Source organism: Protomyctophum parallelum (genome assembly GCF_964188405.1).
Source record: "Protomyctophum parallelum genome assembly, chromosome: 17".
Taxonomy (NCBI): Eukaryota; Metazoa; Chordata; class Actinopteri; order Myctophiformes; family Myctophidae; genus Protomyctophum; species Protomyctophum parallelum.
This window is the reverse complement of record NC_139719.1, coordinates 22,273,508-22,298,455: the sequence shown is the minus strand read 5'-3', so window position 1 is coordinate 22,298,455 and position 24,948 is coordinate 22,273,508. Positions and strand designations below refer to the sequence as shown.

Genomic DNA, 24,948 nt, shown 5'->3' with positions numbered 1-24,948 from the left:
CTGCCCAAAATGTGGTTCTTTGGTGACATGACATGACATTATTATATTTTTAATACAGTATTAGATTTTGTTTATGGGCAGAGAGAAGACCATTAGCAGAGATCAAACTGCTTGTGACATTAATGTCTAGATATGATAGTGACTTGTCCAGCTTTTTTTCTTGGGTTTTCCCAGAGCCTTAGATATCCACACTTTTCCTGGGCTGTGTGTGCTCCAGTTCCTGTTGATTTCATTGTATATCATTGGTCATCTGACCAGTTTCATTGGCTTTCATTGGATCAAATCGACAGGAACTGGAGCACACACAGCCCAGGAAAAGTGTGGATAGACTATTCTATTACACGGCTCTGGAGTTTCCATGCCCGGAACTGATTGTAGATGAACTGTTTCGTAGGAGCATTAAACTGAACGGAACAGTCAACAAATGCCCTATCGATGAGAAGTACAGCTGCTATCCTATGGCAATATTTGCATGTAGTGTACTATTCTTATATATAACCATACCGGTAATTACAAATTTACTGAATGCAAAGGATGGAGGAATGTGTTTCGTATGTGAATGGTGAGTAAAAGTAACACATTGAACTTGGTGCTAAAGAAGGAGTTGATCAACTAGAATGACGCCATTATACCTCCGGATTCCGGAATGTGTTTTTCTTTTTGAGAACATTATTCGGCGGCGTTGTCTTTTTTTAACTCCTATTTTATATGAGAAATACTTGGACTGATTCTAATTTAGTTCATATAGACAGGCATACCACGTTACGTCTATTGGTTTGTACTCTATGCACAACACACTTAAGCCCGATTTCCACTGCCATGGCCTAACCTAACCTAATACCACTTAGCCCTGATCAGGGATAAACACCACTGGTAGTCTGGTACTAAATGAGTGCCTAAAAGTATCCAGTCCAGGGTGGGTCTGAGCTATAGCTCTAGACCTAGAATAGCTGTGATCATTTAATTAAATGATCACAGGCATTCTAGGTCTAGACTAGAGCTAGCCCCGCTCGGAACCCTACGTACAGTTTGTTTACACTACAATTTAGTGTAAACAAACTGTAAGTAGGGTTCCGAGCGGGGCTAGGGTCTGAGCTAGCCCTCCAAGCAGAACCCAAATGCTACTGAAGTTTCTGACATTTTGTTGACACAGATAGCAAAGCTTTATGTAGGGTCCCGAGAGGGGCTAGGTCTGAGCTAGGTTAAAGCGGGGCCAAACACTTCATAATGAGTCTGTCTGAGCTTTTTATTTAGACCAGTATTGTAATTGTAATTGATACTACAAGTATCATAGTTGTAATAATACTTTATATTGTATTTATAATCACGGTTATAATCCATTATAGGGTTTTATCATAGTTTTAATACATTATAATAATTTATATTGTATTATTATCACAGTTGCAATATATTATATTTTTTATTGTATTATAATTCTCACAGTTTTAATATATAATACTAATTTATATTGTATTACAATCACAGTTATAAGGGTACATTTGGTTCTCACCAATAGCTGGAGTACTTAACAACTCCTGCACTCGTCTACATTACATTGCTAGGCAAGAGGCAATGATCTCCACCTCCTTACATTACAAAGAGGGCTACCCATGTCTTATGGGAGCGCCCCAGGGTACAAGACTTTTGTATAGCAGTACATGATTGCATTGAGAGAATCATTGGTCAAGATATCCCTCTTGATATCTGCTTTTTCATACTAGGAGATCCCTCCATTCTTAAAGATATAACTCCTTCCACATACGTGGAATGGATCGAATTCAAAACAGCCATAATGTTGGGTAGGAGACTAGTCCAATTATGGAAATCAGCCCATACTGTGAGTGTAATGGTAGATATTTTGAGGCAGTGTGTTGTAGTGTCGTGTGCTGTGGTGCTAAAGCTGCAGTCGAAATCCAGCTATAGTGATGTGATTAGACATTCAAGATGTGTGTTTTCGATGTGTTCAGGTCTTCCTCTCTCCTGGCTGCGTCTCTTGGTGTCTCCACTGCGGCTGGTCTCGGCAGCCATCTGGCAGACTGTCCAGCACAAAGTGGTGTCCGATTATGGCGTCCTGGAAGAATTTGTGTCCACTGTGACGGATATTGTCCCTGAGCTGCTCTCCAGAAGACAGAGGGGACAACTCATCCTGGGTCTCAGAGCACGGGTGAGTTGTGACCTGAAAGTGAGGATGATTTGCACAGTTCCTTTTTTCAAAAGCATCAGAATGCTTGGTTCAGCGGCCATCGCCATGCTGGCTTGTGGTGGATAATTTAGCTAAAATTAAAAATTTGCCATGGACAAAACACATAAAGAGATAGACCTAAATAACCATTTCAGGTCTGTAACTCTGAGACTGAGTGTCTAAATGGACCCGTATGTTATGGGAGTCCTTGAAAATAAAATGTTTGAGAACGACTGCACCAGTGGACTCCTGATGTGCCATACATAGACATAGTAAACCTATGTGTAACGTCATACATATTCTGAGGAAAACCTGGAGTCTGACATTCAGTAATTTCGTATTATGATCAATATAAGAACATTATAAGAGTGTGTACAAAATCAAACCTTTGCCACGTACACATTGATGAGGTGACCTAGCCGCAATTTGCAACACTAGATTTTTGTTGAATCTAGAGTTGCAACCAACCAACCAATGGCAGCCCAACATCCAAACAGAAAGATCTGATTGTATTAAAGAACGTCAACCCATTTTGACCTGAGATCATATTCTAAAAATGTCTCCTAAATCCTGACAGTTTTCTGAAAAAGCTATGTTTCTATGTCAGTCGTTATTAGATTTTTTTTAAATAGCAGACCTACATAGCACGCCTCTCTGTGGCGCGCTATGAGCTTGTAGATCTGCTATTTTTCAATAAAGCATAACATAATGCTAACACCAAAAGTGGTTCCCGCCCCCAAAATGGGTTAAACTTACCGACATTGCAGCTGTACGGAAAGCTTGAATCATCCTCTTTCTATCTGCAAAGTTGATTTCATAAACGTCCACAGTAGACATGTTATGACTTATGAGCTACTCTCTGTCAAGTGGAGGAGTTTTGAAGCACAAACACAACCTCCTCCACATTATGTGCTGCAATGTGTTGAGTGATTTCCAACGAGCGATTCCAAACTCGAACAGAAAATGATCACCTGCACGGAATTTGACACAATGTAGCTCATAATAACTATGGTGGATTTTTAGGAAACAAAAGACTTTGCAGATAGAAAGGGGATAATTCAATCTGTCCGTACAGCTGCAATGTTGGTGAGTATTATATTGGTATTATATTGCAGAAGTTGCAGACTTGTAGTCACCAGTGCATTTCTGTTTCTAATACTTCATCCCTCATTAATTCCATTAACCTCTGGTTGTAGTTGATCCTGGAGTTGTGTAGCTCTGAGGCCAGTGCTGACCCTCAGATTATTCAACCACACCTGGACAGGCTGCACACCCTGAGATCACTGTGGAATATGGAGGTGAGTCTAATCCCAATTTCTAGTGATGTTCTTTTAAAAGTGTCTGCCCTTAAATTGGGAGGTTGTGAACTTGTGTTCAATACCAAAGACTATAACAACGTGACCCAATGCCACCCTGCTTGGCACTCGGCACCAAGGGTCCCTGCAACGTACTAGCGTCATGTACAGGGGGTGTACTACTTGTGGCTGGGAGGTACTTGTACGTAGCCGGCTAGCCGCCTTACGCTACAGAAACAGGAGATGGGCTCCTGCCTATGGGTCACATGGCTCGAGGCTACTTGCTTACTATTTGTTGACATCATACCGGGGGAATAGTGTTTTCTCATTTATTTTGCCTTTTCGTGTTGCAGTGAATCACATGTAGTTTAGTGTACCTATTTTTGCCATGTTGTAGCCAAACATTTGACCAAAATAGCTGAACATTTGGCTTGTAGATCGCTATTTTCAGCAAACAGATTTGGTGTAGAGGGAAAAAAGGAGGCGGGCGAGTATAGACCCCTGGGAGACCCTGGAGTTTCAAAGACATGCCATGTGACAAGGATGCTGTTATTACACAATCTTTGACATGGAATTGACCCTTTTGAACATGTTTTCTACAGGCTGATGATGTTGATCTAGAAATGTCGGATTCACATTTTCTGAGTCTTGTACAAAGTCTGCTGAAAGATCCTGAGGACAGAGAGAACTTCTTCCGGGTCAGTGGTTGTGGGTGGCTTCCAAATAATATGCATTGCATGAAATACAAAACATCGAATTTGCAGCTTATGTTGCTCATTGTTGCATTCAGATATGTTGTAAAAATTGTACATATGTTGTTTGCTTAATTTAAAATAAAATAAATTATTTGTGTGCGCATTTGTCTGTGCGTTTCAGGATGTTTTCCATGAAGACTTTGGCCCCATGTTTGATAAGTCAATACAGAAGCTGATGTGGCATTTTCTGTCCAGACTTGAACAGCTGCTTCCTTCCCAAAACTTTGAACAGGTAGAGGCAGGCAAAGATGTAAAACACCTGTACAGCATTTATCACTTGCTGCATCTACATATATCCATACAAAAGTGCTATTTAATTTTACATACTGTATGTATATCTAATTTATATCTTATTTATTTACTTTAGGTTGCTTCCCTGCTTAGAAATGCCTCGTCTCTTTTGAAAGACAACATGGCAACATTATTTCAACCTCAGGAGCTCAAATCCTTGCTGGAATATCAAAACAACCTCAGCCAGCTGGAAGAAGATGGTAGGGTTTTTTATTATCCTCACGAGTGGCAGGGCTCGACGTCCTTCCAGAACTTTGTTTTCAAACAAGATATCTTAAAACCTACTGACTGGACTGATAGGGAATTTGTTGACCATCTTTATGCACTGTCCTGTAATAGACTGCAATCCTTAGGCCAAGATTTCCACCTTGCACACAAGATATCTCCAAATCCACATGTAAACATCCCATTCATTTTCTCCATAGAGAATTATATTATGAATTATGTCATAACGACCTAATGTGAAATTTCAAATTACCACTAGGCTCCTGTTTGAAAAATGATTCTATACTGTATGTGCCTGTAGAAGCCACATGTTTTTCATTTTTCATTTTGATAATTTACAGTAGCTCCACTAGTGAGAGTGTGAAAACTTAAAACACTGAAAAGATTGCCATCCTTGTCATTTGATTCAATTCCACGTTTCTCCGGTTGGGATCTCTAGAGGTTATTTTTCTGTGCTTTTACATTCTTAATGTGTGATTCTAGTGTTTTTATATATTAATATGCAGCTTTAATTGCCATTTTAAGTACTTCTTGTAATTTCTTGTCCCTTTCCACAGACTCTTTCATTGAGGACAACTGCATTATGACGGCTCTATGTCTCCCCCCAGTGGAGAGGGTGGTGATTGTCAAACAGCAAGAAGATATGGATGGATTTGTGTATACAGGCTGCACAGCCACAGAGATTGTGGGATCTGAAGGAAATGAGATAAAACTTGGGGAAAGTGAGGCAGAAGACGAATGTGAGGATGATCAGCAGTGGTTCTGTGTTGAAGTGAAATCGGGTGATACAGAGTTTGTTTCAGATCAAATTAACATTGAGCCTGTTGAATGTCAAAACCAAGTGGCACAAAATGACAACAATTCTGAAATCATAGCGGTAACGGTGGAAGATGGGCCAGTGGACATGCTTGATGTGGCAACACAAAGCTCAAAAGATGGCATGGGGAAGAAAAATAAATCTATATGTGAAAACACAAATCATTCAAATGCTGTCTTTCCAATCCCAGACCAACAAAGGAGTCGGCTACAGGAAATGGACTGCCTTGTCAAGCTGGAAAGAGTTGAGAATGAGATCACCGTTCCTTCGAAATCCCGACCTGTCCGACAGAACCGGGGGCTCAAGATGAAGACTTTTCTATCCCAAATGGTCAAGTCAAGGGACAGTAGCAGCCCCGACAAGTTTTCCAACGACGCACATTCCTCCAAAAAGGATAACCTGGATCAGAGAACATGTACAATTTGTGGGAAGGTTTTGAGTCAAGCCAAATTCTTACAGCGACACATGAATCAGCACTCAACACAGCAGTCCCATTCGTGCTCTGAATGCAAAAGAAAGTATAAGAGCTTGCGATATTTGCAGGAGCACAAATGTCCAATTCAGAGTCTTAAAGATCTGTCAAAATGTAATGAAAGCGTTCAGGTGGATGAAAACGAGACGACTGCGAGTGTTCCAGAAACGGCTGGAGAACGATCAGAAGAGTTGTCGTCCTCAGAGAGTAATACCCAGGGCCGCTCTCACTCAACCTCCGTGGAAAGGAAGACCCACAAAAAGGTACGCCGTTGCAGCCCTGAACAGGACATTAGCACATCCAATGGTCCTTTCATCTGTCCTCATTGTAGTGTGGAGTTTAAGTGCCAGCAGACTTTAAGGTACCACCTAAGAAACATTTGCTATAATGAGCAGCAGGTCGATCCAGAAAGAGTTGATCACCCCAAGCAATGTTTCAAATGTGATGAATGCGACAAGGCGTTCAAGTACAAATCAACATTGGATTCCCACAAACACACACACAACCCGCTCTACTGTCAGGTGTGCATGAAATTGGTGCGTGACTCGGAAGCGCTGGCATTGCACAAGATATCTCACACACCGTTTCAGTGTAACCTGTGTGAAGGGAACTTCCCAGTTTTTAAGGCACTTTACAAGCATTACAATGATGCTCACAGTCCCAGTGCACCGTTTGTGTGTGCACACTGCCAGACAACTTTTGTCAGTTTAAAGCGCTTCATCAGACATGAGTGGAAACACACCGGTCACCAGCCATTCCAGTGCCCACATTGCCCCAAACGATTTAGATCATACTCTGACCTGTTGGAGCATCAGAAGAAACACACTAAAGAATACCCATTCCTTTGCTGGGAATGTGGGAAGAAATTCAGACACAGTATAACACTTACTAGGCATGTGCAGCGCGAACACAAACCGGGCCAGGCTGACCAGCCTGTCCCGGAGAAATCCACATCATCTTACTCCTGTGTTCCTTGTGGAAAGTCCTTCACTTCCAGGTGGTGCTATCTGAAACATGACAACTTTTATCACAAAGGAGTGCGTTACCCGTGTACACACTGTGGTAAGGGGTTTGTTGGCAAAGATGCCCTGGTGAGACACAATTTGATTCATACTGGAGAGAGGCCTTTTAAGTGTGACGACTGTGACAAGTCCTTCAGATCCGCCTCTGAACTTAAGGTTCACAGGCGATATCATACCGGTGAGCGACCGTTCAAGTGCAGTGTGTGTGAGAAGGGATTTGTACAGTCCTGTTTTCTCACCTTACACATGCGTACTCACACAGGGGAAAGACCATACATTTGTACTGTGTGTGGAAGGGGGTTTGCAAGCTTGCATGGCTTGAAGAGACACACAAAACTTGTACATGCATAGCTTTGTGTGGTGTTATTGTATATAGTGATTTATTAACCCATTAAGACCTGTGGCCGATTCTAAAAATGCTGTTGCTATATATCGTGACGTCTGTCGGGTGAAAACCTTGTATGTCCAAAATTAACTAAAATTCTAAAATAGCAGATCAACAAGCTTGAAGTGCGTCTGCGTCGCTTTGCACTGCGATTCGAACTGCACTTACAGCTTGTAGATCTGGTACTTTTAAAAATGTTTTCAATGCCTAACTTCAAGGCCATAAAGAAATCGAGCTGACATCACATCGCTTTTCCGATTGCTTAGCCTAAGGATCCATTTCTGCTAAGCCATCTCCGTGCATAGTTACTACAATATTACAATATACCGGTAGTCCTGTTCCTGAATGAATTCATGAATATCGTCCTGGCATTGGCATACATGAACAAAGTCACTCCCATCCATGGAGCTTCATCCATACCATAACATAACTGATAAGACTTTTGCCATTTCAATGTACACGCTGTTTGTACTGACAAGCATCTGCTACTGGCAGAATCAACCGTACTTCCATTTTCCCAAGCTCTGTCACATATCCTTTCCGCTTCTCCTGTTGCCAGAGCTACAGCCAAGGCTTTTGATGCTTTTGTATGATGATGCAGCGGCTGTAGTGTGATCACATACGTAGGGCATTCATTTACGAGAAAAACAAAGTTAGAATAAGCAGATAAGAGGTAACGTGATATATAGCAACAACTAAAATGACAGACTCATTGCCAGCTTGAAAGGTAGTCTAAATTGATTAATTTGTTCTGTGCTAAATGTAAGAGTGGGTTTTGAATCCTGTCCTATGATGTAACATTTAACTGCCACATCTCTGTCAGAAATTAGTTAGTTACATTTCGTAGGGATAAATCCATGGGGCTTTCACCTTAAAATGTTTGTGGTGTACTATGAATCATATAGCATATTCATAACTACTTGGTTGTACATAATTGATAATTGTACATAACTTCTTAACTTGCAAGCCATTTCTCCCTTCATCCCACTAAACTGAAATCTATTTGCATATCAATTGTTCCACAGGCAGGAAGCCTTGTAGGCTTCACCCTTTGACTTCTCAAGATAATTCATGGGGAGTGATCTTTGATCTGATATTATCTTTAGAGTCTCAAATCGACCACCTGGGGTTTTGACCTTCCTGTTTTAGCTGATAAGTGCCATTATTTAGGGTTACAGGAGGCTACTAACTGGCTCTCTGCATTTTATGACACCCACACACACGTTTTGGGGGACTTGGGAGTTACCTGATGTAACATGGAAGATGCCTTATTGATTGAATAAAAGAAGGACTTTGCCTGGGAATCGGAGCTCATTTCTTGATACATTAGGAAAATATGGTTCATACTGTTCATAATGTTCATACTCGCCAAGAATAACTTCAAAATTACCCACTATTTTATTTCACAATAGACCAGTTTCCATAGGCTAACACTATGCTATATGCTGGTCAAATGGGGGTATTGCAGTCAAATATATGTGAATACTTTAGCTTGAATTTCTGTGTGAACTGAAAATCTGAAATAGTCCTCTGATCTCCTTAATGTGTTCTACAAATAAAGACTGATTAGCTGACTTTGGTTGTTTTATTGACTGATTTGTTGACAGCTTCTGTTATCTGTTGCAAATTCAGTTTGAAGATAGTTATTTATCGTGAGGGTGAGGCAGAGGTTTAGATCTCGACGTAGATGGATTAGATCTCTAGATGGATTATCGATTTTGACATCTACGAGAGTAATCTAAGACTAGGGTGAGGCAAATGTGAGTGACTGTTTTAAACAAACTTATTTTATTATTAGGCGAAAAACACAAGAACAAAGAAGTAATTAGTGTGTCATCATTCACGTGGTAATTTGCAAGCAACAAATGCAAACTCGTTGTGTTGCTTCGTTTTCGGTTCACATAACATGCTAGGGTCAAATAAGGTTACTCAACAGCACTCGCTCTGATTTCTTTTCTATTCTTTTCTATTCTTGGCCGAAGCGGAACTAATCTCCATCTTGTTTCCCACGTGCATGTTGACTGCCCGGACAACACTGCGAGCAAAACAAAACAACAGCTGGGGTTTTGTTTATGTTTGTATAATTTCCGATGTAGTAGTAGACGGATAATAATAGCAGAATAACCAGCCGTCAGACTCGGCAGCCCGAATCATACCATGTATTTCTTAATAATGATGTAATTTACTTTAGTGTTAGACAGTAGCTATTAGTTTAGATTAGCCGATGAAGCTACACGAGGCAACCAGACAACGCCTGAAGATGTAAATGTTGTCTTGTCAAGTCATGCGTGTTGTTAGCTGGCTTGCTGTGTGGTCTAATTTGCTCAAGACATTTTGACGGCCTGTAGCCGCTAACGGTCAAGTTTGGACCATAGAGTGTTGGACAGTTCAATCTCAACATGCCTGGGATGGTGGCGTTCGGTCGGCGATGGGGAATCGCCAGTGACGATCTTGTGTTCCCCGGTGCATTTGAACTGTTTTTCCGTATACTTTGGTGGGTATTCTTTTATTATTTAACCCAAGATTTAATATACGTGTTAATGTAATGAATCAAGGCCTGAGGCTCAATAATAACACTATGTATTATATCATTATTTATGGTTTATAAGCCTTCCGGAGGGAGAGGTTCCATATGGAGCTATCAAAATACCCGTAACCCCCTGGAAGTCCCTTGTGAAGATATTAAGAGATTGATTGATAATTGTATTCATTTAACAGTTTGTAGAATGCGTACAGTTCAAGGAAAGTCAAAGTACAGGTCAATACAATATCTGCTAGGAGGATAAAACCAGAAAAAGCACTATGACTTGTTTACATAAGGGTCCTCCATTTTCAATTCATCAGAACATAAACACATACAAATATACACTTCTAAGCAAAAAATAAATAATAAAACACTGAAGGATGCAAGGAAGGAATTGATCTTAGCATGTTTACAAAAAAGGTATACACTATACACCCTGTATACCCCATGCATACACTGAGACCCCTTTTCCACCGGTTGGTTACCAATGGGAACCGGTTCAGTTCTTTTTGGTTTTTAGTCCATGAGCCAGAGCTCCAAAATTGGTGGGCAAACTATACCCTATATTAAATTGTTTATAGGATCAATACAAGTAAATTAATACATGATCCTTCCACAGTAGTAGCTTTTTCATGTTTTTGATTATTTTGCATATTTTCCTACATACTGCCTCATTTGCATATTTAAAAATGTAAAATTTGTAATACAATAAATCATTGTCTTCGTGTAAGTACTCAATTGGGGGAGTTTAATGGTGATAACAATCTAATATAGGTATGGTTTTGCACACTCAATTCATAATTCACGTTTCAATTTTGGAGCTCTGGCTCATGGACTAAAAACCAAAAAGAACTGAACCGGTTCCCACTGGGAACCAACCGGTGGAAAAGGGGCCTCAGGGTTCCGGGGCTAGTGGTTATTAAACATTAATAAGCCCTGTTCCTTTCGGAACCAGGCATGTATACCTTTTTTGTGAATAGATATAGATACTCTTGGAACAGGAACATCAAAGAAAACCTGTGTACAATGTCTCAGTTGATGCCTTTTTTTTAATCCACTTTTCACTTAAAGGGACAGCAAAAACCACTACAAAAAATGATCAGAACACATAAAACAAAAGACAAAAACTTTCAGTTGATGTTTAGAATGATTCGTATAGTGTTTTAGATACTGTGGATAATAAATGAATAGATTTAAAATTGTAAAAAAAAAAAAAAAAAAGTAACCAGTGCTGCAGCGCTGCTGTCGTCACGGTCTTGCTCTGTGGGAGATGGAAAGTCAAGACTTTCATGTAATGTTGGGTCATATATCGGATAGCCAAGATGTCAAGAAAGATACAATAAAGAATACAACATAATCAAAGTCAATGATCAGCACAGACTTGATTGTTCTTTCTCTGCCCTTCTTCAGGTGGATTGGAACCTTCATCCTGTACACTATTCATAAGGGCAAATTTGGTTGTCCTGGTGGGGGAGTTCTTCACAGCTATCTGGTTGTCCTGTTGGTCTTGTTGGCGCTCATCATCCTGTCATTATGTGCTATTATGTATGTCAGTGCTCAAGGTACGCGTTTTGATATTGATATTTAAATTTAAGTTATCAATCGTTGACAATTTATTCAAATAATTACAATCAGAATATATGAGCTGAGAAATAAATATGAGCTCTATGCCAGTGGTTCTCAATGTGGGTACCGTTCAGGGTTCCAGCCAGGGTCTCCAGCAAAATGGGTTAATGCAGCATCACAATCATTTTAAACTTTATCCATATTTTATAGGTTGGCTAGTCAAAAATAGCAGATATACAAGCTCACAACACTTCATCGCTGCAACACTTCGCGCTGCAAGCTTGTACATCTGCTTTATTTTTTTTTGTGTTTGTAATTTAGCCTTTTTTTCCTTCCTTTTTTTTGTTAGTCCATTCAGGACGGAACCCCTGTTGGGGTTCTTGTTGCTATGTACAATATATTAGCAGCATAACATTTTTGTAATTTTTTTAATTAATATTTGAAACATTTCAGAAAAGTTAGTTCAGTATTTAGAAGTTTTAGAATTGGCCTCAGTCCTTAACTCAAATATTCTCTTCTGGGTTTCCCAGGTACCATAACGAACCCTGGCCCACGGCGCTCCATCCCTGCACTGGTGTATGTTCGAGCTCTGCTGTATGTCCCTGAGCTGGTGTGGGCCTGTCTGGGGGCCATCTGGGTGTCTGATGACAGCCAGGGCTGTGAGCCTGCTGCAGTGGGTGCCATCATTGCAGCAGTGGTTGCTAGGTGGGCTGATGATCTGTGTGATATTCCTATGTTTTATAAATGAAAATATAATAATAATGTGTCATTATTTCCTGCTTTGTGTTCTCTGTGATATGGACAATAATGTATAGTGTGTTGTAGTTTTTTTCTTTCGTGGTACATTTTGCATTGATCATGTGCTTTTATTTTTGCGCCACCCTCCAGCTGGATCCTGCTGCTCTTCACAGGTCTGGGCGTGGTGTTTGTGTTCGACCCGATGGGGAGTCCCCGTCGGCAGCCTGCTGCCGCGGAGCAGCTTGGCGTGCGAGACCTGGAGAGCAGCGAAGGCTCCCAGTTCCTGTCGACAGCCCGTTCATTGGCGATCAAAGTGTGGGAGAGCAGACTGCGCTTGCTGTGCTGCTGCCTGCCGCAAGACGAAAGTCACAGAGCTGCATTTAACAGCATCGCGCAGCTTGTCAGCGGGTTTTTCTCTGTGAGGGCGTATTTCTTTGTATTTTACCTGCCTTTTACATGATTAAAGTCGAATAACCCATTAACTGGTCTGTTAAGAACACTGTTAAGAACTTAGTTACTTAACTCATTTACTGCTGACCGGCGATTAAGTCAAATGTCCCTCATTGCCGGCCATAGAAAAGGTGCAAAAAGACGGCAAAGACGTCATCGGCAGTATCATGAACCTGAAAAGGCTGCCCGAGTTGTTGGTTAATTGCTAGGACTATTAGTCGACTATGAATGTATTTAGTTGAGGAGAGTCCCACTAATCAGTCATTATGCTTTGTTAGTTACTGCGGCACTACGGCAGGGTTTACTGGTGAAATATCAAGACTCATTCTAAAGTGTGTGTGCGTGTGTGCGACGTGCATGCGCGTTTTGCAGGACACAGACCTGGTTCCCAGTGACATAGCAGCTGGGTTGGCTCTACTCCACCAGGAGCAGGATAAGGTGGAGCAGTGCAGAGATCCAGACAACCTTCTTGCTCACAGCCCTTCCTCTCCCATCGTGAGTATTCGAGCCAGTGTTTAGGCAGGCAGACAGATATTCAAGGCAAGCATGGACAATAAGAGACTAGGGACCAAGATGAGCAAAAGGATTTAAATAATTGATGCATCTTTCTATTTGACTAATGCCTAACTTTAACTGTTTATAGGAGGAAGATTTGGAGATGGAGTTAGAGAAGGCAGCCCACTGTATGAAGTTTGCTGTAGCAGCCTACGGTTGGCCCATGTACATCTACTCCAACCCTCTCACTGGACCCTGCAAACTCACTAGAGACTGGTATGCTTCCCCTGAAGACATTCTGTTGAGGATCTCACAAATTACACAGGACTGGATTATTTTGTACTTTCAAACAGTTGGATGGATAATATGCAGGGGTCCACAACCTGCGAACCATTCGCTTGTGGTCCACGATGCCGGTCTGGTCTGCAATGAAAAAAATAATACGTTTTATTTGTTTATTATATACAATGTTCACAATCATGTAGGCCAGTGGTTCCCAAATCTTTTAACCCGTGACCCAAAACAGAAATTAGATATTCGCCTGGGACCCAAACTAGTGAAAATAGTGATCTACAAGCTCACAACACGTCGCTTCGTGCCACGTTGTGAGCTTGTAGATCAGCTATTTTCACTACTTTTTAAATATTTGTTCTAATTTATGGAATTTCTTAGATTATTATTATTTTTCCTTCATTAAATGTAAACATAATGTAAACATAATATAGGAATCATAATATAGGAAACCCATACCCAAACAGTGATGTATGCCCTCCTACTGTAGGACTGCCAAACCCTTACAGAACTCACTGCTATCTTCCAGCTACTGCTTTGATTGTAGGTACCTAAGAAAACAATACACAACACTTTGTCTAGCATGGACAGAACAATGTCCTAGGTCTCGCATTCAACAAACATGAAAGAAACCCTTGCTGGATAGAGCTTCGTGGACTGCCTTGACAATGACACCGTGTGATGAGTGCCAAATGTCTTGTGCACGCCTACTGGCAGCAGACTACTGAATATTTTGTGGATTTTGTGTGTGACTATTTCTCACATTTCTTTTAATTCATAATCTCAGATCCACCATCCTATTTATTATATCCTTATTTGGGCGAGACAGGGCAACATTATTAAACACCTTTCTTTATATGCAAACTAAGTGAATGCCATGCATTTACCTCAACTCCCACCCCAAGTTATTCATTGTCAATAGCCTATTTGGGGCGGCTCGTGGGTCCGACCGACTCGACACCGGGCACTAACTAACTAACATTTATAGTTAGATTGTGCAGCCCCAGCCCACAACCAAAAGAGTAGACTATTTTTCATTACAAAAACAAAAAAAGTTTTTTTTGTGCTTAAATTGATTTAATCTAGGAAAACACATTCATAGCAACTGACTAGCTTCTTTATTTGTTTCAGTACTAGGAAATCACTACATACTGCATAGTTATTTTTTATTTTTTTTATTTTATTTTTAATTGTTTTTGCTGGTTAATTTTGTGAAAGTGTACATGCATGCAGACTCAAAGTAAATACTCTGAGCCTTGGTCTTGATCCACCCCATTGTGTGTGTGTGTGTGTGTGTGTGTGCGTGTGTGCGTGTGTGCGTGTGTGTGTGTGTGCGTGCGTGCGTGCGCATGCCAGCTGTAGGACTCGAGCAGCCGAGTATGATATTGTAGGCGGGGACCACCTTGGCTGCCACTTCTCTTCCATGCTGCACAGCACTGGTCTGCAATACAGAGACTTCATCTATGTCAGCTTTCACAACCAGGTAGGTAGTAGAGGTCTCCCTGCTTCCCCCAACAGCCAGCAGCATCTTCTTTCTTTCCACTACTTACACTAATTACACTAATTCCAGGCCAACGGCCTGGAATAAACTACCATTTAATACAGCTCAGACACGCACCCTCTGTAGATATTTTTAAAGCTCAACTCAAGACTCTTCACTCTTGCTTTTAGTTGAGTCTTAATCTGTGTTCCTACTCTGTCCTGACTGATTTGCTGCATGTTATGTTTTATTTTCTTCTTTATTTTTTATGTTCTTTGTCATTGTTTTATCATTTTAACTATTTGCTTGTGTTTTATTGCTATTTTTATGTTCTGCCCTGTGAAGCACTTTGAGGCTGCATTTATGTATGAAAGGTGCTATATAAATAAAGTTTATTATTATTATTACTGATCAAGTTTATTATTATTATTATTATTATTATTATTATTACTGGCAACAGCCTGATTGAGACTAAATGGACAGACTGTCAAATCGCTGAGATTGAAGATTGAGATTGACAGTTTATTTCGTTTAACATTCTGTGTGTTGTTTGTCATGGTCCGCCACAAGTCTGTACTTCTATTTTCACAGAATGTTCGGCTATTATGACATTACATACCCATACACTGACTAGGATTCATATGGTTGATGCTGATTTACTGAATGAAAAAATAAAAAGAACATTTGTCGTAGATCTACGAGATCCCGTTCTTTGTGGCCCTGGATCATAAGAGAGAAGCCATACTGGTTGCTGTTAGAGGAACGCTGTCACTCAGGGTGAGTTACACAGCAAGGTTAATATAGTTTGGCCTTTTTCATAGTTTTTTAAATATTTGTTTCATTGTCGGGGACAGACACTCAGGGATAAAATTGTGTTTAATAGTCTTTCAAAAAGCACATTTATGTGGAACGGTTGTGAAAAATAAACTATTTAAATATTACCGGTATATGAAAAATAGCTTAAGTAACAAAGTATGACTTAAACTCATGTTACTGTCTCTCATTACAAACACAGTGAACTCTGGTCCAGTGGATCCTAACCTTTTTAGCCTGTGACCCAAAAGAGAAACTAGATGTCTCCCTGGTACCCAAACTAGTGGAAATAGCCGATCTACAAGCGCACAACGCGTCGCGCCACGTTGTGAGCTTGTACATCAGTTATTTTCACTACTTAAACATAAGATACACATAAATGATATAATTATTATTTATTTTTGATTTCTTCATGAAATTACAAAAAAAAGAAAATCATTGAATTTGTTTTTAATTTAATTCATGAAAAAGTTATCTTTTTCTGGGAACACTTTTTGAAAATGTTTGAAATAATAATAATTAAAAACAAAACAAAAACAAACAAAGGAACCCATGAAAATGTGTTCGCGACCCACAAAGGGTGTCCCCGACTCCCGACCCTGTGTTTGGGGGAACCAGTGCTCTCTGGTCAACGTATTGCTGTGTGTGATGCAGGACGTCCTGACGGACCTGTCTGCTGAATGTGAGAACCTGCCGGTGGACGGCGTGTCGGGAACCTGCTACGCTCACAAGGTGAGCCGACGGACCTGCTGCCATCTGTGTGTTTACTGACATGCTGCTGCCTTTTATTTTGTATTCTGTGTTTCGTAAGACTCGTTACTTAGTTTGTAGATTTAGATCTGCTATTTTCTAACGATTTGTATACATTTGAAAACGTGCAAAATGGGACATTCTGCACATTGAGTCCTTTTGGTGCTTTAAAAGGAGTAGTTCGCCCCCAAAATGACACAATTACACACCCCATGGAGAGGTTTTTGTTTTTGTCGCATTCCGAAGCCAATAATTTGATGACTTATTGATATAAAATTAGTATTTCTTTGATTGAAGTATCCCTTTTACCAGCTCATTGGCCTTGTGGCCCTGAGACTGGGAGGTTGTAGTTCGATCCCTGGCCGGGTCATAACAAAGACTCACCCAGTGCCTCCCTGCTTGGCATTTAGCATCAAGGATTGCATCATGTCCAGAGGTAGCCCCATATGTGCCCTCAGTCCCTACGCTCATTCTGTAGCTCCCAGATGAGGTCACACACTGTTACCATTCCACTGCTTTTCAGAACCGGCGCATGGTTTCCATTAGGAACGTTGCTTGCCCTTTTCTGCACATCGTATCCAAAAAGTAAAGGTCCGATAATGAGCTAAACAAACTTTCCTTTTTCTTTTTTTTTTACTTAGTTTTTATTTGCAGTTAGACATAAAAATAAAAAAACATAAAATGAAAGTTACCGTGCAAGGGTTCAGATACATCACCAGTATACAACACATAACATACAACATACAGTACATTTATGAATGTCCATCATTATTAACATTGGTATCGTTTTGTTGTCTCCACCAGGCCGAAGGCATGGGGGGAGAGTATGTTTTGCACTCCGTCCGTCCGTCCGTGTGTGTGTGTGTGTCCGTCCGTCCGTCCGTCCGTCCGTGTGTGTGTGTGTGTGTGTGTGTGTGTCCGTGAGCAGCTAATCTCGGCCACCGTTAACCCGGTCGATGCCAAATTTTGCACACACACTCCCTGGATGCCAACGATGAACCTCTGCCCCAAACTTTCCAGAACGGCCTGTTATAGCGCCACCAGGAGGCCGCTTTGTGTACACAGTCTCTCTAGAGCCATTCAACGAAACGGGTCTTTCAGATTTCACTCCATCCTGATTGGTTAAGATTGGCTTCCAAAGTTCACAGGAGTGCTCAGTTTCAAACAAAATGCTGCAAATCATGAACACATCGCGTGATTTCCGTGAAATTGTGCACCCACATTCCCACTAGGCCGAGGACGAAATGCCACATGAACAATTTCAACTCAGCCTCAAGGTGGCGCTATAACTGGCCGAAAAGTGTTTTTACCTCTAACTGCACGGATCTGTGGATAACTTTGTATGCCAACTCCCTAGTTTACTTTTGTTGCCCTTTTATCCAACCACCAGATGAAGGCAAGCTGCAATGTCCTACATTCCTATCCTGGTGGAGACCTGTGCCCAGAAGGGCACTTTTTCTAGTTGATCTCTATAATCAGTCCATTTCTCCAATTTTTCAATGAACAGTTCCTCTTGTAGCCTCAATACATGTGTTAGTTTCTCCATTACAAATATCTCCTCCACAATGCTCAGCCACATCTCACAAGCTGGGGGTTCTGTTTTGTACCATAGTCTTGTAATTGCTTTTTTACTAGCCGCCAATAACACTTTGACCAGGTAAATATCTTCTCCCTGTGTATTATCCTGTGACAAATTACCCAGATACAGCACAACCCCAGTCTTAGGTATCTCATAGCCTAGTATCTTCTTTATCTCTGACCATACATTGTCCCAATATGTACTTATTTTAGGACAATTCCAAAATATGTGTTCGTGGTCAACGTTTATACTTCCACATAACCTCCAGCATGATTGTTAGACTGCATTCTTGCTGTAATCTTTGGAGTTATGAAATATCTGGTAATATTCTTCCACAGAATTCCCTCCATGTTCTAGAGCTTGTGGCCGTGCACTGTGTTATTACATATATTACATATATTGTACCAGTCCTCATCAGCAATCTGCACCTCCAACCCTGCCTCCCATTTCTCCTTAATATATAGGGTAGATGTTCCTTTACTTGCCATCAAACCTTGATACAGAGCCGAGATTACTCTTCCCTTTTTCTTTTTATATGCCTGAATCAAAACAAATTTTACTTTAGTTCGCTTGTTTAGTCTGCTACTTCCATGTTTTTCAAGGAAGTTGTGCGCACATATGGGGCTAGTCCAGGGGGTGTACTTGTACATCAAGCTGCCTCACGCTCCAGAAACAGGAGATAAGCTCTTGCCCTATGGGCTACTATTCCTTTAAGTATGTTGTGATGCCAATACCTTTGTACTTTTACTTTTGAATTCCGTACTTTTACTTGTTTATTATTTTATTTCTGCATTGTAGTATTGATACTTTTACTTAAGTAAAAAATGTGAGTACTTTTTCCACCACCTGTCATATCGTTGCTGTCGGGCAGAAACCTCATATCTGTGTCACGCAAACTATTTGTAGGCTATTCTCAAATGTTTTTAAAATAATGACATTACATTTCAAACACAGTTAAAAGGAAGTTGTTTTTGGACATACAATGTTTCCATCCGACAGCAACAATATGAAACAGCAGATCCCCAGGCAGAGAGTAATGTTGTCTCTACTCTCTCAGGGCATGTCTCAGGCAGCGACGTATATCTACAAAAAGCTGGTCAATGATGGCATCCTGAACCAAGCTTTCTCCATTGCACCGGTAAGCCTTGACTACACCATGAAATCCTCTGTGTTGATTTATTCATTTGCAACTCTGAGAGTGTACAAAGATTAGTGGTTGATGGTTAGATTTTTTAACAAACTCAGAAATAACCACTTTAATCGTGGCATCACTTTAACCGTGGCAGCATTTTGGCCATGTTATAGGCTTAAATGCCATAAGGGCATGGTCATACCAAAGTTTAATTCAACCTATGAGGGTGGGTTCCTCAACTTTTTCCAATGTAACGGAGCGTTTTCTTTTGTAGAAATTGGCAAAAAGAAACCACTCCATTCCCATTGAAAAGCATTGGCAGAATCACCCTCATAGGTAGAATTAAACGGTGCCCTAAGATCTGCTAATTTCAGCAAAGAGATTTGGTGTAGAGAGAAAATAGGAGGGGACCAACAGAAGTGTTTAAGTGGTTAACAAACTGACAGTGAAACAGTTGAGTCTGTCTCTATGGACGTTTTGTTTATCTTCTGTGTAGTTGTAGTCTCATGTTTTTATTTTTATTTGTTTTTTGGGAGGGGGGGGATTTTATAACAATATAATAAAATCAGACCAAAATATGATGCTATTCAGCCTTCATCATTGTTGTAGCCTAAAATCATCATCACGATTATTGAACAAGGAAATATAAACAAAAGCTAAGAAACAATTGGTCAGAAATTGATTGATATGGATTGCATGAGTGTGTGTTGATATTGTGTACCCGTGTTTCTAGGAATATAAGCTGGTCATCACTGGCCACAGTCTGGGCGGAGGTACAGCTTCCCTGCTGGCCATCCTGTTGCGCAATTCTTTCCCCATGCTGCGGTGCTACTCCTTCTCTCCACCAGGTGGCCTTATGAGGTAAAATGGGGAATAAGCATTCATACATTCATACATAGACCAGTTTTCAGTGAAGAGGTTGACCACTGAAAACTACAACATGACGTCACGCCGCAGTGGTCACCGTTCACACAACATCTCTCTGTTTTTACTAACCTTTCGGTGGTCACCTCTTCACCGAAAACTGGATTATGAATTGGCCTTTAAAGGGACATTTCAATTACACACCCCATGAAGGGGTGGTATAACAATAATGCTTTTGCAGGAGAATATTACTGTGAAGTGTACATTTGTTAAGTCTCAAAATGGATACATTAAAGTTGGACTGCACTGAAATGCATGGCGTTTCTTTTCTTTCTTTTTGATCTGTCTTCAGTAAAGCCCTCGCTGACTACTCCAAGGACTTTGTGATCTCTGTCGTGCTAGGAAAAGACCTGGTGCCGAGGTACGATATGCTTCTGTTCCTAAAATGTATATGCCTCCCTGTGTGTGTGTGTGTGTGTGTGTGTGTGTGTGTGTGTGTGTGTGTGTGTGTGTGTGTGTGTGTGTGTGCGTGTGCGTGTGCGTGCGTGCATGCATGCATGCTCATAGTTGTACCTTGGCTTTTTTTTTGTTGTTGCAACATTCTCTCCCATTGTACTCACTTTAACCAGGCTGAGCATTCCCAATGTGGAGGACTTGAAGAGAAGGATACTTAAAATGGTTTCTAATTGCAATAAGCCAAAGGTAAGGTTGAATAGCTATTCAACACTTTAACTGATAATAAAAATAACAAGCATCAGTAATGTAACAACTGCAGTGTCATACTTTGTCACTCGACAGAAATGATGTATTTTCAACTGAAAAAAGTGTCAACGTGACTCTTGTCAACAAGTTTCTGTTGAAAATGCATAATCTTTGTCAAACGACAAAGTAAATTCAGCCTTAATGGCAGTGATCCTAGAAGATAAAGGCTAGAGTCAATTCCACTTGTTTATGTCCTATCCATGGCATATAGTACGCTACTAAATATAGTACTGCACATTGTCCAAAAGTTGACCTAACAGTGTTCCATTGAACGAATCTAATCTCTTAATTCTGTTGCTGTCGTCTCGACTTTGCCCTCTTCTGCGTCCCAGTATCGCATCCTACTGCAAGGCTGCTGGTACGAGCTGTTTGGCGGAGACCCAGATGACTTCCCCACTGAGATGGACAATAGAAGGGAGGATGAGCTTAGTCAACCACTGCTGGGGGAAGAGTCACTGATGATACGCCGCTCAACCTCCTATCAGAGCCTGGGTTCAGAAGATTCGCCTGTGCACACGGCTGCTCACCTACCGCTCTACCTGCCTGGTCGCATTTTGCACATCACAGAGGACGGACCGCCACGGAGGTTTGTCTGCCACTAAATTGCCCCCTTCTCTCTCTCTCTCTCTCTCTCCCTCTCTCTAGCCAAATTCCAATACCTAACTTTCACACTCGCTCACTCTCCTCGCGGCCTCCACTCGCACCTTAGCCCCGGCCACAGGGAGGAGGAGAGGATTCGATGCGAGGACAGAGTGGTGGAGTGAATTTGCCTCTAGAATCGGAATGTACTACGCTGTCATTTCAAAGCGATTCCTGAAATAGTGAATTAGCGCCAGGATGCGCAAACGTATAGTTATTTATATGATTATGAAGGAAAATTCCTGACCTGTCCGCGTTCCTTTTTGTTCATATAAATCCTCGTATAAATCCCCCCCGTCACCGTCATAACATTCATAGCAGTCAGGCATGCACAGAGAAATTAACTATCTTTTGAGGCAGATGAAGTGTGCACAATATCTTTATATTATCTATTTTATTATTGTTAATGTCACACGCAATAAAGCCAGTGGTTTGTTGTGTAGCTTTCAATTTCACATATTATGTAGGCTATAGATAGGCTAATTTATCATTCTGAAGCTCTATTAATTCAGCAAAAGTGTGTCTCTTCAACAAACAGTAACGCATTTTACAGCCTGCAAGGTGTACTTGCCTGTGAGGGTGTGGTATTAACCAATTAATTAAGACCTGAGAGCCTAATAAACAAGCTCCAGGTGTTTGTTAACAAATGCCTGTGTTACATCTTCAAGCTATGGTGGCCCATCAAAACCACAAATGAGGAGTTATGGAGGATCACAAAACAGGACAGTATAGCTAGTACCATCAAAAGGAGAAAGTGGAACTGGATAGGCCACACCCTTAGAAAGGACACAGATAACACCACCAGACAGGCCCTGGACTACAACCCACAGGGGAAGAAGAAACGGGGTAGGCAGAGAAACACCTGGAGACGTTCCACTCTCCAGGACCTAAAGAACCTTGGAATGAGCTGGCAGGAAGCAAAAGCGCACCCCTCGACGGGGTAAAGAGGATTAAGTCAAGTAAGACCTGAGACCAGATTCTACAAAATGTCTTCTAAATCCTGACAGTTTTCTGAAAAACTTATCAGTGGTGCTCAAACCTTTTCATGTCAAGGACCCCCAGAATTATCTGTATTTGGACGCCAACCCCCATCTGAAAATATATAGTTCCAGGGACCCCCGGGAAGCAAATATTTGAGTTAAAAATGTTCGCTGTGAAAGTATACATTCAAATATTTGCAAACATTGTCACGATTTTCTAAAAAATAGCAGACCTACAAGCTCGCAGTGCGGTACTCTGTGACGTGCTATGAGCTTGTATATATCTGCTATTTTTCAATAGCTAATGTTTAAAATAATAGTTAAAGTGGTTAAAAGCTGAGGTGACACAGACACATTCCAGGTCTTAATGGGTTAACGAGCAGGACATTCTTTTCCATTCTACTGTTCCTCTTTTCTCCTTCCTGCCAGATCCTGTTTTTCCCAGGTGAGGTACCGTGCCGAGTGGTCCAGTGAGATGGCGTTCCGGAGTGTTTTGATAAGTCCCAGGATGCTTGCGGACCACATGCCCGATGCTGTGCTCCATGCACTCAGCAGTCTGACCAGCGACAGGCCCTTTTCCCTCTGCCCGTCATCATTAAGCAGCAGCCACCCTAATACAACATAGGCCACCCTAATGTCATCTAAAGACATACAACATAGGCCACCCTAATGTCATCTAAAGACATACAGCATAGGCCAACTCCTCATGGCCTCTCCTCTGTTTCCTATGGTACCCCCTTTCCTATTTCAAGCCTCTCTCTCTCTCTGTGACTGAGACAATCTGCTGAATTATTCTTCCATGCCTGGGTCAAGATTTTATTAAGGAGGCACAATAAACCAGGCCTCTATTCCAAGCACCTGATCTTTACATTTGGCTTTGGTCTATCAGCTGTCTTTCACCATACACATTCACAAATGATGATTGTCAGTGGAAATTTATGATGACAGAGTTGCGTTCATCTGTGAATGAATCTGTGTCAACAAAAGATGATATTCAAGGACTCTAAAGTTGAGTTGCACTAATAGTTTTATTTAATTTATATATTATAATCTATTGTCATTTGTATTGCTTATTGTTTTTAAAGTGATTGCATAAACCATCCTCAATGCCCCCATGATTGTACTCTGTGTTAGAGTGAGAGTTAGATTGTGAAGAGTGTGAAGTTCAGTGTTCTACGTGTTCTACGTGCTGGATTGCTGGTAGAAGCTTCCCTCGGTCACTGATAACAGTGGCCATTCTTTGTTCCTCATCTGTGCAAAGGACTTTAGATACGTCTGCTCCAACATCTGAGGATAAGGGTATCTTCTACCTCATAATATTGTCTTTGTCTCATGTTGAATGTAAGAGACGCCAAGAGAAATCAGGGTGAATAGTGCCTATGCATCACAAAAGGAGGAAGAAATTGTTTCAAATGTGCTCTGTATAAAGACATTGTTTTGCAGTTTTTGTAATGCCAATTACAAATGCATGATATTTTTTTATTATTTGTTTTGCATGAAGACATTGGGTCAAAGATTACTTAAATATTACAAGGTGATTTGTGAGAAAATGTTTACCTGTAATATAATTTTATCAAGTTTGAGTGGTATACAAATGTCTGTATAATTTTCACATCCTGAAATGAGTATGAGACCTCTTAATGTAAATAATACATGGTGGATTGCATGCTTCCTCTTTGCTTTGGTTTAAATGATAGTAACAGAATATTTGAGATATTCCATGTATGTAACCTACTGAGTTGAACACCAACACAGAGCGACAGTGGATCAGGCGGCAGAGTGGTCACTTCCTGTTTGACCCCCTCTGACACAGAGCAAGACATTTTGACCCAGTGGTTCCCAAACTGTGGTGCGTGCACCCCTTGTGGTGCGCGGGCGACTTCTAGGGGTTGCGCGACATGAAAAGGCTAATGGTGGTGCTATGGTTTTATTTTAAATATATTAACATTTTATGCCAATATATGGCAAGTATATGCCGAATATAGCCTAGCTATGCTGCATACATATGCCATATTCAGGTTCATTTATGTGCATATGTGGATAAATGGGAAATGTATGTCTATATGGCTTATGCGATTTATATTTCCATGTGGGCGGGTGTGTCAGCTAGGTCAGGAAGTAATGGGGTGCATGGCCAAAAAGGTTTGGGAACTGCTGCGTCTAACTGCTCCAATGAGCAAGTCGGTGCGTTGCATGGTTTCCTCTGCCACACAATGTAAAGGGCTTTGGATAAAAGTGCTATACTGTATAAAGAATGTATATAACACTAATTTGGGGAGTAAAATATTGGAAAATATGTTTCAACTTACCGTAATCTGAGTTCCCAGAACTTCTCGCCAGCTTTTGCATACTTTCAAACTAAACGCTTTCAACCTGCATTACTTTGCAATGTTATGCGTGAGCTTGTAGATCAGCTATTTTTGAATAAGTATATGGCTTAT

The 24,948-nt window shown here is 40.9% G+C and overlaps 2 protein-coding genes across 2 annotated transcripts; both read left to right on the top strand.

Moving 5' to 3' along the window:
- Positions 1-435: 435 nt before the first annotated feature.
- On the top strand, positions 436-8,774 carry LOC310874435 (uncharacterized protein). Its single transcript, XM_083787245.1, has 7 exons — positions 436-562; positions 1,968-2,164; positions 3,379-3,480; positions 4,080-4,175; positions 4,354-4,464; positions 4,600-4,723; positions 5,306-8,774. The coding sequence occupies exons 1-7, from the start codon at positions 526-528 to the stop codon at positions 7,408-7,410; spliced, it is 2,772 nt and encodes a 923-aa protein (XP_083643371.1). The 5' UTR covers positions 436-525; the 3' UTR covers positions 7,411-8,774.
- A 692-nt stretch (positions 8,775-9,466) lies between these two features.
- Positions 9,467-24,173, top strand: daglb (diacylglycerol lipase, beta). Its single transcript, XM_083787250.1, has 15 exons — positions 9,467-9,938; positions 11,379-11,530; positions 12,065-12,239; positions 12,423-12,690; positions 13,095-13,217; positions 13,366-13,493; positions 14,865-14,991; positions 15,682-15,765; positions 16,456-16,533; positions 19,188-19,268; positions 19,996-20,123; positions 20,479-20,547; positions 20,756-20,828; positions 21,221-21,474; positions 22,937-24,173. Exons 1-15 carry the CDS (start codon positions 9,844-9,846, stop codon positions 23,130-23,132), a joined length of 2,031 nt encoding a protein of 676 aa, XP_083643376.1. The 5' UTR covers positions 9,467-9,843; the 3' UTR covers positions 23,133-24,173.
- Positions 24,174-24,948: the final 775 nt, after the last annotated feature.